A 15223-nucleotide genomic window follows, 5' to 3' on the forward strand; every position below is an offset into this window, starting at 1 on the left:
CCTACAAAAACAAACCAAAACAATTAAGAAAATGGTAACAGGAACATACGTATCGATAATTACCTTAAATGTGAATGGATTAAATGCTCCAACCAAAAGACACAGGCTTGCTGAATGGATACAGTAACAAGACTCATATATATGCTGTCTAAAAGAGACCCATTTCAGACCTAGGGATACATACAGACTGAAAGTGAGGGGACGGAAAAAGATATTCCATGCAAATGGAAATCAAAAGAAAGCTGGAGTAGCAATACTCATAACAGATAAAATAGACTTTAAAATAAAGAATGTTACAAGAGACATGAAAGGACACTACATAATGATCAAGGGATCAGTCCAAGAAGAAGAAACAACAATTATAAATATATATGCACCCAACATAGAGGCACCTCAATACATAAGCTATAAAAGCTGTAAAATACAAAAGCTATAAAAGAGGAAATCGACAGTAACACAATAATAGTGGGGGATTTTAACATCTCACTTACACCAATGGACAGATCATCCAAAATGAAAATTAATAAGGAAACACAAGCTTTAAATGACACAACAGATCAGATAGATTTAATTGATATTTATAGGACATTCCACCCAAAAACAGCAGGTTACACTTTCTCCTCAAGTGCGCATGGAACATTCTCCAGGACAGATCACATCTTGGGTCACAAATCAAGCCTCAGTAAATTTAAGAAAACTGAAATCATATCAAGCATCTTTTCTGTCCACAACGTTATGAGATTAGAAATCAATTACAGGGGGAAAAAACATAAAAATCACAAACACATGGAGGCTAAACATTATGTTACTAAATAACCAAGAGATCACTGAAGAAATCAAAGAGAAAATCAAAAAATACCTAGAGACAAATGACAATGAAAACAAAATGATCCAAAACCTATGGGATGCACCAAAAGCAGTTCTAAGAGGGAACTTTATAGCAATACAATCCTACCTCAAGAAACAACAAACATCTCAAATAAACAATCTAACCTTACACCTAAAGGAACTAGAGAAAGAAGAACAAACAAAACCCAAAGTTAGTAGAAGGAAAGAAATCATAAAGATCAGAGCAGAAATAAATGAAACAGAAACAAAGAAAACAATTGCAATGATTAATAAAACTAAAAGATGGTTCTTTGAGAAGATAAAATTGATAATCCATTAGCCAGACTCATCAAGAAAAAGAGGGAGAGGACTCAGATCAGTAAAATTAGAAATGAAAAAGGAGAAGTTACAACAGACACCGCAGAAATACAAAGCATCCTGAGAGACTACTACAAGCAACTCTATGCCAATAAAATGGACAGCCTGGAAGAAATGGACAAATTCTTAGAAAGGTATAACGTTCCAAGACTGAACCAGGAAGAAACAGAAAATATGAACAGACCAATCACAAGTAATGAAATTGAAACTGTGATTAAAAATCTTCCAACAAAGGTCCAGGACCAGATGGCTTCACAGATGAATTCTATCAAACATTTAGAGAAGAAATAGCACCCATCCTTCTCAAACTCTTCCAAAAAGTTGCAGAGGAAGGAATACTCCCAAACTCATTCTATAAGGCCACCATCACCCTGATACCAAAACCAGACAAAGATACTACAAAAAGAGAAAATTACAGACCAATTTCACTGATGAATATAGATGCAAAAATCCTCAACAAAATATTAGCGAACAGAATCCAACAACACATTAAAAGGACCATACATCATGATCAAGTGGGATTTATCCCAGGGATGCAAGGACTCTTCAATATACGCAAATCAATCAATGTGATAAACCATATTAACAAATTGAAGAATAAAAACCATATGGTCATCTCAATTGATGCAGAAAAAGCTTTTGACAAAATTCGACACCAATTTATGATAAAAACTCTCCAGAAAGTGGGCAAAGTTGGAACTTACCTCAACATAATGAAGGCCATATATGACAAGCCCACAGCAAACATCATTCTCAATGATGAATAACTGAAAGCATTTCCTCTAAGATCAGGACCAAGACAACTATGTCCACTCTCACCACTACTATTCAACATAGTTGTGGAAGTCCTAGCCATGGCAATCAGAGAAGAAAAAGAAATAAAAGGAATACAAATTGGAAAAGAAGAAGTAAAACTGTCACTGTTTGCAGATGACATGATACTATACATAGAGCATCCTAAAGATGCCACCAGAAAACTACTAGAGCTAATCAATTAATATGGTAAAGTTGCAGGATACAAAATTAATGCACCAAAATCACTTGCATTCCTATACACTAATTATGAAAAATCTGAAAGAGAAATTAATGAAACACTCCCATTTACCTCTGCAACAAAAAGAATAAAATACCTAGGAATAAACCTACCTAGGGAGACAAAAGACCTGTATGCAGAAAACTATTAGACACTGATGAAAGAAATTAAAGATGATACAAACAGATGGAGAGATATACCATGTTCTTGGACTGGAAAAATCACTATTGTGAAAATGCCTCTATTACCCAAAGCAATCTACAGATTCAATGCAATCCCTATCAAATTACCAATGGCATTTTTTACAGAACTAGAAGAAAAAATCTTAAAATTTGTATGGAGACACAAAAGACCCCGAATAGCCAAAGTGGTCTGGAGAGAAAAAAACGGAGCTGGCGGAATCAGACTCCCTGACTTCAGACTATACTACAAAGCTACAGTAATCAAGACAATATGGTACTGGCACAAAAACAGAAATACAGATCAATGGAACAGGATATTAAGCCCAGAGATAAACCCACGCACCTATGGTCAACTAATGTATGACACAGGAGGCAAGGATATACAATGGAGAAAAGACAGCCTCTTCAATAAGTGGTGCTGGGAGAATTGGACAGGTACATGTAAAAGAATGAAATTAGAACACTCCCTAACACCATACACAAAAAATAAACTCAAAATGGATTAGACACCTAAATGTAAGACAAGACACTATAAAACTCTTAGAGGAAAACATAGGAAGAACACTCTTTGACATAAATCACAGCAAGATCTTTTTTGGTCCACCTCCTAGAGTAACGGAAGTAAAAACAAAAAGAAACAAATGGGACCTAATGAAACTTAAAAGCTTTTGCACAGCAAAGGAAACCATAAACAAGACCAAAAGACAACCCTCAAAATGGGAGTAAATATTTGCAAACGAATCAACGGACAAAGGATTAATCTCCAATATATATAAACAGCTTATGCAGCTCAATATTAAAAAAACAAACAACCCAATCCAAAAATGGGCAGAAGACCTAAATAGACATTTCTCCAAAGAATACATACAGATGGCCAAGAAGCACATGAAAAGCTGCTCAACATCACTAATTATTAGAGAAATGCAAATCAAAACTACAATGAGGTATCACCTCACACCAGTTAGAATGGGCATCATCAGAAGATCTACAAACAACAAATGCTGGAGAGGGTGTGGAGAAAAGCAAATCCTCTTGCACTGTTAGTGGGAATGTAAATTGATACAGATACTTTGGAGAACAGTATGGAGGTTCCTTATAAAACTAAAAATAGAACTACCATATGACCCATCAATCCCACTACTGCATATATACCCAGAGAAAACCATAATTCAAAAAGGCACATGCACCCCCAATGTTCACTGCAGCACTATTTACAATAGCCAGGACGTGGAAGCACCCTAAATGCCCATCAAGAGACGAATGGATAAAGAAGATGTGGTACATATATATAATGGAATATTACTCAGCTATAAAAAGGAATGAAACTGGGTCATTTTTAGAGACATGTATGGACCTAGAGACTGTCATCAGAGTGAAGTATGTCAGAAAGAGAAAAACAAATATCGTACATTAATGCATATATGTGGAACCTAGAAAAATGGTACAGAAGAACCGGTTTGCAGGGTAGAAATTGAGACACAGATGTAGAGAACAATCGTATGGACACCAAGGGGGGAAAGCAGAGGGGGTGTGGTGGTGGGATGAATTGGGAGACTGGGTTTGACATGTATACACTAATATGTATAAAATGGATAACTAATAAGAACCTGCTGTATAAAAAAATAAAGAAAATAAAATTCAAAAATTCAACAACAACAACAACAAAATAAAACAAAGAAAATATCTCTAACAAAAAAAAAGAATGGACAAATTATAGTAAATTCAAGGGCAAGTTGTAGATATAGTCTGTTACTAGAATAACAAGGGAGGGAGGAAAGATGCTTAAATTCTGCATATCCTGTTTTATTAATAATTTAGAAAAACTCCAAATACAATTAGAAGTATGTAGAAGTAGAAGGATCAGAGGAGGCATTACTTAAATTTTTACCAGTTTCTTTTTCACCAAGTGGTTACTTTTCAAATTGATACAAAATGTTAACATTTTACTTTTTCACCAAGTGGTTACTTTTCAAATTGATACAAAATGTTAACATTTTGTCTGTATTACATTACATTTTACACAGAAAATCCCACGTTAGCTGGAAAATTATTTCTGCTACAAATATTTACAAGCCTAATCAGAGTCAATAATTTAAAAATCAAGCCAAGGAACGTCTCTGAAAATCGACTGTAAGATGGTACTGAATGAAGCACCAAGGGAGGACACAAAGGCAACTTAGTCTTTGTTCTTCGTGTGACATTAATTAAAAGAGTAACGAGGAATGTTTCGAGCTGGGCTTTGAAAGCATAAGAACTAGCTTGCTCTGGCAGCAATCTTTTTCTTGTTTACGTCAAAGCACAAAACTTGGCAGACGTGGTCTGAATGAATTAAGAACACACAGGCAATATTCCTCTCTGACTCTGAGAGAAATGGGAGAGACCGAAAACAAGAAAAATTATCACACGCTTACCATGAAATAACTGACGATGTGATAGGATGCATCTGCTGGCGGCTGAGAGCAGCTCCCAGCCTCGTTGTCCCCTTCACAGCGCGCACCCCAGCCAGGCACTCGCCCATGGATTTAATTTTCACAGTAACTCCAAGAAAGGCTTACAAGAAATTTAATTTTTAAAAGTCACAGAAACGAGGTCCCTAAAACAGGAGATTCAATTGAAAAGACCACAATTTAGGTGCAGTATGAGAAACACGTAATAATGCCCTTCCTCCTGAATGAGGGCTGTATCTCCATATTCCATTTAGGAATTCATTCAAATTCATTTGATAACCACGTTACCTGCTTCGGCCCTCAGAATCACCCGGAATACGATGTAAGTAAGTACCTGTGTTTATAGTTGTCCATGTGTGACAGACTTTATTAACGACTCAGTGTTTTCTGTCTTGTTGCCTGCACCATGCTAGCATTCATTGTTGGCAATATATTTCTTTTTAGGTATGTTACATTATATTCTTTTTGAAGGATTCGTAAAATATTATCAGAATTTAAGGTTTTCTACTAGTTTTTAGAATAGAGTATATTGCTTCTCCTATGCAGTATTTTCCCCTACAATGTATTTCCAAAATTACTTGAAATAGATATAAGAAATATTTTCCCCTGCCAAAATGGGAGCTGTCTTATACAACTGTACATATATACAGAAAACATGGCATATATTCAGGATTGCACATAGGATGCTTATGAAGAAGAGATGAGGGAAGCGGGATGGAGGGAGGAGGAGAGGAGAGAGGGGTAAAGAGGGAAGAGAGACGTTCTCCTAGAACAAGAACGTACAATACTCATGCCTTGTATTCCTATGATGCTTACATACATATTTCACCGAACGGTATGGAATAGTATCAAACACGGTTGTTAGAGTCCTGTAAATGTTACTATTTTATATTTTTATTCATTTTCTCTAAGTTCTACTACCTGCCTCAGCTCAATCAGGCTCTAAATGAACACTTTGTCAGTTCTTTGGTGACTGAGGGTATCAGCTGGTATTAAGGAATCTTTCAGAGTCTTGCCAACAAATCCCTTGATGTGTGACATTCAGATGGTGTGACCCCTTTTTTGGAGAGGTCTCGTTATGCTCCCTGAACATATATTTCACGTTTATGTGTTTAATTCAGTGGTTTCGGTGGTTCTCAAACTTCAGTTTTCATCAGAATCACTAGGGGGGCTAGTTAAGCCACAGATGCTGGCTCTCCCGCCAAGGTTTCTGATTCAAGTCAGGGGTGAGGTCTGTAAATCTGTCATATCTCCACCTGATGCTGACACAGCTGGTCTGGGACCACAGTTTGAGAAATACCTTTTAAGAAAACACCTTCAAGTACTATAAAGGCATGGTTCAAGGATCCTACAGGAATCCCACTCCATTTACTTAACCTCAGGCAAGTTAGCCAACTTGCTTTCCTCATTCCTTTATCTATACAACCAAAGCAAGAGGTAGGGAAAGAGGTAGGGAGGACTCAGACCAGAGTTGAAACAGCAGGGAAAGAAATGTGAGGATGAGACTCCAAAGGCAGTTTGAAAAAAGAAACAACACAACCAGAAGTCATTAGGAAGCAGGGGCGCTGGGTGGGACGGGAGAGCTTTAAAGGGAAGGAACTCCTTGAAGAGCTGCCAGGAATGACTCAGAGAAACACAGATCAAGGGGCAGCGACTCCCTCCTTCAGAAGAGAGGGCGGCTCCTTTTGGGGCCCAGGGCCCGTCTCTCTGTGTGTGCTCTGTAATTCTTCTAGGTTTAGGGCCCCAAGCCACCTGGGATTCCTTTATTATCTTCCTTTTGTATCTTTCCCTTTCCTCTCTCTGCTAATTCCTTCCCACCAAAGTACCAGTGGGCTAATGTCTTTTCCATCCTAAAGAGAAAACTTTCCCTCCACCGTGCACGCCCCGCCCCCAACTGCCAACCTATCACTTCTCCTTCCTTCACAGACAAACGCCCCACCAGGGATTCCCCAGCCCCGCAGCTCCTTACACTGTGGTCTTCAGAGCAGCAGCACGGCGTCACCTGGGAGCTCATCAGAAATGCACAAGCTCAAGCCTACTCCCATTTACCTTCATCATCTGATCTCCTGGCTTTGATAATGGAATTGATATTATTCCATCAATTTTCCCACTCCAAACTGTAGCCCACAGCTACCTACCTGGATTCTCTTCACTGCACACTGCACTTATCCAGAAAAATAAATTTTAGGATGTTTAGGATCCAAGTATTGAATCCAAAATCCTCAAGGTACTTTCATATTTCTAACAGAATCTTGAAATTTGAAAACCAACCGCAGGGCATTCAAAAAACACAAATAAAACCTGAAAAAATTAAATATAATCCTAAATGAAAGGACTAGATTAAAATTTGCTACAGGGTAAACTATTCCAAAAACATCACAATGAGCAAAGACCTAGGAATACACAAGTACTCTGAGCAGTTTTAGCTTTTGTTCCGCAGAGGGGCCCCCAACATTGTCACTCTTCATTTATTCTGCTCTGATTATGTGACTGTGTGCCTGCACAGCTCCCTCCGAGGAGGAGCCCCGATACTCACCCTACCTGAGTGGGTTCCCTTTCCTAGGATGCTGGACCTCACTCTCTGATTCTCCTTCCATCGTTACAGGGCTTTGGTGGATCTCCAGAAACGACAGATCAGCCAGGCCACTTTGTTCGAGGTATTAACACCCACATAAACCTTTCCTAAACATATTCATTCAAAAATGTCGCCAAGGAGCCCTCCCCTGCCAGGTACTGGGCTAAACTAGGAGTACAGTGGTAATGAGAAAAGACACACTCCCTGAAAGCATGGAGTGTAGGCCCTACGGGGAAGACAGACTGATTAAACCCTTGTAATTTAGCTCAAAAATGCCATAAACAGTACAGAATATCATGGGGACCCCTAGCAGGGGAATCTGATCTAGTCTAGGGAGGTAGTCAAGGAAGGCAGAAGAGATTTTAAAACTACATCAGCAGAAAAGAATACTGCAGTGCACAACTAGACCAAAAGGAGAGGGAGAACACATCCTCCAAAGAGAAACCACGTGTGCAAAAGCCTGGAGCTGAGAGAGAACAGGGTGGATTCAAGTAAGTGGAAGAAATTTCGCCTGTTGCCAAGCAGAATGTGGAGGACACAGTGGTGAGAGGCTGGGCTGGAGAGGGAAGCAAGTGCCACACTGTGGAGAGGCTTGGAGCCCGTTTTATGGGTTGAGGACTTCATCCTAAAGTAAGTGAGAGGACCTGAGACTAGGCTGCAATATGGACTTGAACACAGCAAGGCTACAAACACAGACATGGAGTCCAGTTGGGATTTTTCAGACAAGACCAAGACAGTGGTACTGGGAATGCAGAGAAGTGGAGGGAATCCAGAGATGCATCCCAACTAGGGCATCGCCTGGCCATGCCAGATACCTACCTGAAACCCAGCTTAGGCTGCATCACACAGTGACATTCGGAGCCTCGTACAGGAAGAGCATGGGAGGACGGATGGCCTCTACCTGGAACACTCCACATGTGAGACGCCAGGCTGCCTTGCCCAGGCACAGCCTCTGGGGCTCCCTCAGGCCTCGTCCATGTGCCAGGACTTGTGCGGCCCTCCTGATTCCCTATCTCCACCATTCCCACCAGAGCCACCGCCTGTGATGATAAGGAAGGTGTTCACATTTCTAAATTATCGCTGTTACTGTTAAAGCCATTTGATACTGAGCTTTTTCAGTCTTAACTTTAATTTCTTTGCATGTTGACAGTGGTCTCTAATATCAAAAGTTTAATTCAGTTTTTATATATAATGAGTAAAGCATTTCTAATGTACAATTATAAATTTACTTTAAATTATTTTACAGACTTTCATTAGAATCCATACTAAATTAAGGGCGTATTCTCTGATGTGTATGTACATTAGGCATGTGTGCTTTAAATCAACTGCAATTTTAGGCAAATTCCCATTATTATTATATTTGACAATTTATACTCTAGGAGCTCATGTGAAGAAGGAAATGCTATGCTTTCATAGTCTATGCTCTTTCAGCCTCTGTAAAACAGGGAAGGCCCCAACATATAAATGCTGAGCTCCACAACTGTGTCTGCAAGTCTGTTATTTGTGGTGTCTCCCCATTATGTGGTCTGGAACAGGGTGAGAAGGAAGGGAGGGCACAGAGGCTGAGTAGGCGGGACCAGAAGAGTGGCAGCAGGCAGCCACGACAAGCTCCGAGCAGGGTGGTGGCGATATCCAGCCCCTGCTCCGACACCTCACCAGCACCAGTCAGCTGAGAGCCTTTGCCTGAACGCAGACTTACAGGGAATGAGAAGTGGGGTCTGGGGTAGGCAGTGCTGCAGTAATGGGAACTGCAGGGGAGGCTGGACAAACCTGAACAGTGTCAGCAAGGATGGGGAAGCTTCCACAGCCATCTGGTTGTGCTGGTCCTGCTCCCCAGGACCCCACACTGAGAAGAGCTGAGTTCAACCTAAAACGACGGTGCTGCCCTGCCCACCACGCTTCCCAGCCCCAAGCCCGTGACACCTGAGCCCCAGATTCAATGAGTATTTACTAAATAAACAGACAAATCGATGAGTTAATTTGGTTTGATTTTCTTGTACTTTTTTACTTTAGCTAGTTGCTCATCCAGTAACCTATGTAACATGTATGAAGATACTGAGTGCCTATGTTGTAGGGGAAAAAGCATATGCCTGACAGGACATCCATCTCTGTCCCTCCTGTAAATGCCAAAGCACTGTGCAAGTCTCACAGCAACCGTCCAGGTCCCACCAGCACATTCACACACACACTCAAAGCTTAGATCTAAATCTGCTCACTGAAGTCCTAGGCCAGTCTTCCCACTAACAAGGCCCTGTGCCTGTCGTCACATCCCTTTCAAACCCTGGTCAACATTTAAGAACGATCACTAATGTCTTCCTGGCCAGTCTCTATGCTCTGTGTCTCCCTCAACTACCTACTCAGACCCTACCTAAATCCTTGCAACATTATAAGGCCATCACTTAACAGGAAGCTGTTCTAGATAAAAGAACACTTTTCTCTCTCTCTCTCGTTTTCTCCCCTATAAATCAAGAAGATTCTTGGGGAAAAAAACAGCTCTCTAATTTATTCATTATCCCCACCACTTCCCCACTCTTTAAGTTAGGATGTGTTGTTACAAGGAAGAGATTTATGGGGATAACAGTGGCTTAAACCATTACTTATCTTTGAAAACAAAATTCCTAATAAAGTAATCCTAGAGTTGCTTTGGCTGGTCAGCAGTGACAAGAAGGACCAAGGCTCTTCTCACCCTCCTGCTTATCATCCTTACCATATTGATATTCATTTTTCAATATTGCCACATGGTTGTAAAACAGCTACCGCAGTTCCAGGCATCACATCTTCATGTGGCAGTGCCCATACAGGAAGCAAGTGGTTGAGGTAAAAACATTTTTAAATTGCCACCTCTCACAGGCCTCAATCTCTTTATACAATGAGGTGAATCTTTACCAAAAGCTCTAAAGATTCCTCTTTAGCTTCCACTGCCCAACCATAGAACAATACTGGCAAAACAAGTCTAAGCCTTTCATAGATTAACCCACTAGGCGTGGGCACATGTCTGTCAAAACAAAATTGGACTGTTTTAGTAAAGACAAAGGAAGCTCGCTATCGAGTAGACAGCTAACCTGTCTGTCACACGTCACCCAGAAGGTTTTAAGAAATGTGACACCGGATGTCTGGGCTTCTTTCATCCATCCTCCTTCCCTCCCTCCTCTAATAAGAAGCATTTAGGTAAAATTAAAATGTGGCATAATTCCAAGAGCAAGTTCTATGTATCCCTTCTCTATATAGTCTAGCCCCTTAATAAATACAATAAAGAAGAATATTTCCCTTTAAGAAACTACAGAAAAGTAAATCAGAATAAAGAAATAGCTGAGTTCCTGAAATGCTGTATAAACCATATCATACTTCCTTATTTGTTTACTTTGCCATTTCAGCTCTGCTTTATCTAATTCTGGGTTGTTCGGTTGCTTCAATGGATAGCTGATGCTGTAGATTAAGTTCCCCAGCCTCTCAATCCGTCAGGAAGGATTCCATTCACCATTTTCTGAGGGCCTGTGGTCTCTGAACACTGGAGAACATGCATGTGTAAAGAAATACATAATATAAATACACCTATAAAATAGTTTGATTTTCAGCGATGGAGTTTTCTTAGAGCAAGGCATGTCAGTCTTTCAAGTCATACATCTTTAAAAACCAACTATGTTCCTCCTTTATTTTCCTATCAATCTAATACCCCCCCTTTCTTAGTTTTTTTTTCCTTTCCCCTTTAATACTGACTCTATTTATCTGAATCTATCCTTTTATTCCTCATTTTTCAAGGTTAAGCTAACAGATGGAGAGTCAGACTACTTCCAAACATCTGCACTGAAACACTTCACCTGCAACTCTTGCTGTGAGTAAAAGAGATTTTAATTACATGATATTTGAAAATTCCTCTCACAGGCACTGTAAGTGAAAGGTCTCAGCGTAAAAACAAGTCACCCTGGAGGCTCTCACCGTTAGGTCCACTCACGTCCCGAACAAATCACACACCCCACCGTATCGGTGTTGTAAACAGACCCTTGATGGTAAACAACAGTTCTGATACCATGGATGTTTATGATATTCACAGTTCAATATTACTGGGAATTTTTACATGTGTGCCATTATATCAGTCATACGACTGCACAAAAAAAGTTAAAAATAAGTATGTTTGCCATTCACAGATATTCTCAAAGAGGCCATTGCCTAGAAAGATGAGAGAGACTAAAATGTGGCTATAAATCATGTAACACTGTTTCTGCTCACACAGTGATGAGATTTAGTAACACCACGGGTATTGGGTTAGCAGGGTTTGCCTGAGTCTAGCAGGTACCCAACTAGCACCCACGGCAGGCACCAGTCCACTACGCCTGCACATCCTAATATGACAGTCACGCTCTTTCCAACGGCCCCTTGCCCTCTGCCCACCCTGCAGTGTTGGAACCCGCAGCCTCCCCGTAGCCTCATCCACGATGATAACTTCACTATCACTTAAATACCAGGAAATCCTTACTATCAGTCTATATTTCCAGTCTGCTCATCCCCTTTGAGATTTAGGACCATACTTCCACCTTCCTTCTAGGTAATGCCTATATACTCAGGGATATGTTCAGAGCACTCTCAGACAGACCTGGACTCAACCTGTTATCCTATAAGCTTTCTTCTGTGTTCACTATCTGGATTCAAAGCATCACAATCAATTTAATGAACAAGAATTAGAATCCTCAATTATCCTACACGCCTCCAGCTCCCTTAAAACCCCCTCTTAACTCATTCACAAACTTCTGAAGTTTCTACTCTGAAACTGTGCATTTTGGTTCTATCACAGATCTAGTTCAACGCATCACTCTTTTTTTTGGGGGGAGGGGTTCGCGGGCCTCTCACCGTTGTGGCCTCTCCCATTGCGGAGCACAGGCTCCGGACGCGCAGGCTCAGCGGCCACGGCTCATGGGCCCAGCCACTCCGCGGCATGTGGGATCTTCCCAGACCGGGGCACGAACCCGCGTCCCCTGCATAGACAGACGGACTCTCAACCACTGCGCCACCAGGGAAGCCCCAACGCATCACTCTTCACGTGGGCTTGGTAAACCCTTTTAGAACCTGCCTCCTTGCCTCCAAGCACTGCCACAGCCAAAGCATCCTCTGCACTCCACTTCATTTGACAAATATGGATTGAGCACCTTCTCTGAGGCAGGCTTTGGGGTGGGTCTTGAGTAGATAGTGGTGAGCAAATCAAAGACCCTCTCCCTCAGCAAACCCAGACTCAAGTCACAGAGATCAAGCAGCAACCAAGTAGGCAAACAGATACATAACCCACGGTGGGGGGGGGGGGTTGGGTAAAAAATAACTGTGCGTGGTGCTATACCTGTAGTGATCACTGAGCAGGGGTCACTTAGAATAAGACCTCTAGGAAGGGATGAGGCAGCCACATGTCAGAGAGACGAGCATAGCAAAGACCCGAGGCAAGGAGAGCCTGCCCAGGCTGGAAGGAAGCCCAGGGAGACTGGAGCTGTGTGCACAGCGGGGAGGGTACATGCGTGCGGGGCAGCAGAAGTGAGATCAGCACGGCGTCAAGAGCCACGGCCGTAAGGGGGAGTCTAGTGCCAGGCACAACGGGAAGTCAGGGAAAGCTTTTAGGCAAAGGAGTAACACGATCTGATTTACATTTTCAAATAATCGGCAGAGTTACATTTCACAATCACAACGTGAGGGTCAGTCCTCTGAGTCAAAAAGGTGAACGGCTCCTGAGGAAGGAGGTGCCCACGTGCTCTGGTTTGTCCTAGCGGGTCCTGGTCTTCCCTGCTGTCCTCGTGTCATTATCACAGTCCCCCTTTCGCTCTCTCTCACGGGTTCTATGGAGATCACACATCGTTTGCCAGCTCACTCATAAGGAACATTCCTCAGGCTGACATCCACAGCCCTTCTGAGCCTGGTCCCCACTCCCCTCTCTGCCTCTCCCTGTCAGATCTCTACCCTACGGCCTTCTGGGCTCGGGGCTGTCCCGCTGGCCATGGTGAATGGGGCAGATATTCTCCCTGCTGCCCAACTCACACTGCTACCTCTTGCTGCAGGCTCTGACCACCTCCCTATTATGGACAGACCCGCGAGGGGCAAACCTGGGAAGCCTTTCCAGAAACCAGGCAGAATGAATGGCTTCCTGCTCTGCACTTCGTCACTGACTCTATGGGTGAATTATCTATATACAGGTCTGTTTTCCCTGCTGGAATGGTAGGTACTTCATGGTAAGGACAGCACCTCTCTCTATGTGTTTTTGGGTCCTCACCACCCACTGCGTGCCTGGTCCAGAGCTGGTACTTGATACAGGGCTGCTGGATGAATTATGTAATATAAAAGCAACATAAAATACAGAGTAAAATAATCTGGATGAGTGAGATTTTTTAATTAATTTCTCCAGTAAACTTAAAGTATTATTGCCTTTGCATCTAGATAATTTATTCTCCAACTTCATCCCCAGGTGTAATGCAGCCCCATCCATTAGAAAGTGACAATAAGTTTTTCATGAATGATTAGAAGTAAAAAATCTTTATAGGGTAAGAAGAAGCAGTCTAATTTCAGGAAACTAAAAAATGGTGTCTTGGTAACAAATTTCTAAATAACTGTGAAGCTGAAATAAAACAGACTGATACATCCCCAGGTTTCATCCACTCACCACTCTCAAATGATCCCGGACAAATACTGCTCAGAAGTTGCTTTTGACGTAATTGCAGAACTTCAGCTTCCAAGGCTTCGACTTTTGCTCTCCACTTTGATTCCTGCCCAGACACCATCCTTGCAAGATGCTCTGTGTGTTCTCTGCTGCTTTTGTCTGCTGGTTTTGAGTGGATAATTGCCAAGGCCAGAGCCAGCTTTGAAGTTCTCAAATACCATGCTTGATCATCCATCCTGGCTTTTGTCCCTATCATGTAATAAGAAAAAAAAGTTACAGAAATTCCTTGCAGTACATTTCATTTGCTCAAAATGGATTTCGCAGAATAACACTAACTAATAAGGTTACAACTTGAAACCAAATAGCAGAAAAATTTCTCAGGAACTGAAGACAGTTTGAAAAAAACACGCAGAAGAGAAATGCAAACACATGCACATTAAGTGTATTAAGATTCAAAACAGTAGGTGAGGATAATCTGACAATTTCTTGGAATGCAAAAAACACAAATTAATTCATTTAGTGGTTTCTAACCAGAGACACACATTGAAATCTCTGAGGGAGCTTTTTTTTTTTTTTTTTTTTTTGCAGTACGCGGGCCTCTCACCGCTGTGGCCTCTCCCGCCGTGGAGCACAGGCTCCAGACGCGCAGGCCCAGCCGCTCCGCGGCATGTGGGATGTTCCCAGACCGTGGCATGAACCCGCATCCCCTGCAGCGGCAGGTGGACTCTCAACCACTGCGCCACCAGGGAAGCCCTCTGAGGGAGCTTTTTAATATATATACCTGGTCTCATCCCTCCAAAATTCTGATTCGGCAAATCTGGGGCAGGACCGAGGCTTTTATATCTTACAAAGAGTTCACTGTGTAATCAGAATCACTAAATTACATCCTTCGTTTAAATGTAAGCCCTTCTACTCCTGTAACCCACTCTAAGTCTTGAAGTCAGTGCCCCGCAATCCTGAAGGCCTTAGTGAACCTTTACCCACTATTCCTGCTTCTCACCAAGCCCCTCTGATCTATATTTAGAACAATCTTCCAAATATTTGCATCACTTTAGCTATGACTCTGCTCTGACTCCACACCTCCAAAGCTTTGCAATTGCCACCGTGAGGATACTTTTCCAAACCAACACTGTTCCACAGTCTGACAATTAT

General features: G+C 41.8%; 1 protein-coding gene across 1 annotated transcript in view; it reads right to left on the minus strand.

Annotated features, from left to right (window-relative positions):
- The window catches only part of MEI4 (meiotic double-stranded break formation protein 4), a gene marked incomplete at its 3' end in the record, with an annotated part of 186536 nt that extends 172221 nt beyond the window's left edge, over nt 1-14315 (minus strand). Inside the window, exon 1 of the mRNA XM_081251102.1 lies at nt 14075-14315. Within this exon, the coding sequence (XP_081107228.1) occupies nt 14075-14306 (232 nt within the window). The 5' untranslated portion in view covers nt 14307-14315. The remainder of the gene's footprint in view (nt 1-14074) is intronic.
- Between the last annotated feature and the right edge of the window lie 908 nt (nt 14316-15223).

This window comes from Mesoplodon bidens, assembly GCF_964165515.1.
Source record: "Mesoplodon bidens genome assembly, chromosome: 12".
In the NCBI taxonomy this organism is placed as follows: Eukaryota; Metazoa; Chordata; class Mammalia; order Artiodactyla; family Ziphiidae; genus Mesoplodon; species Mesoplodon bidens.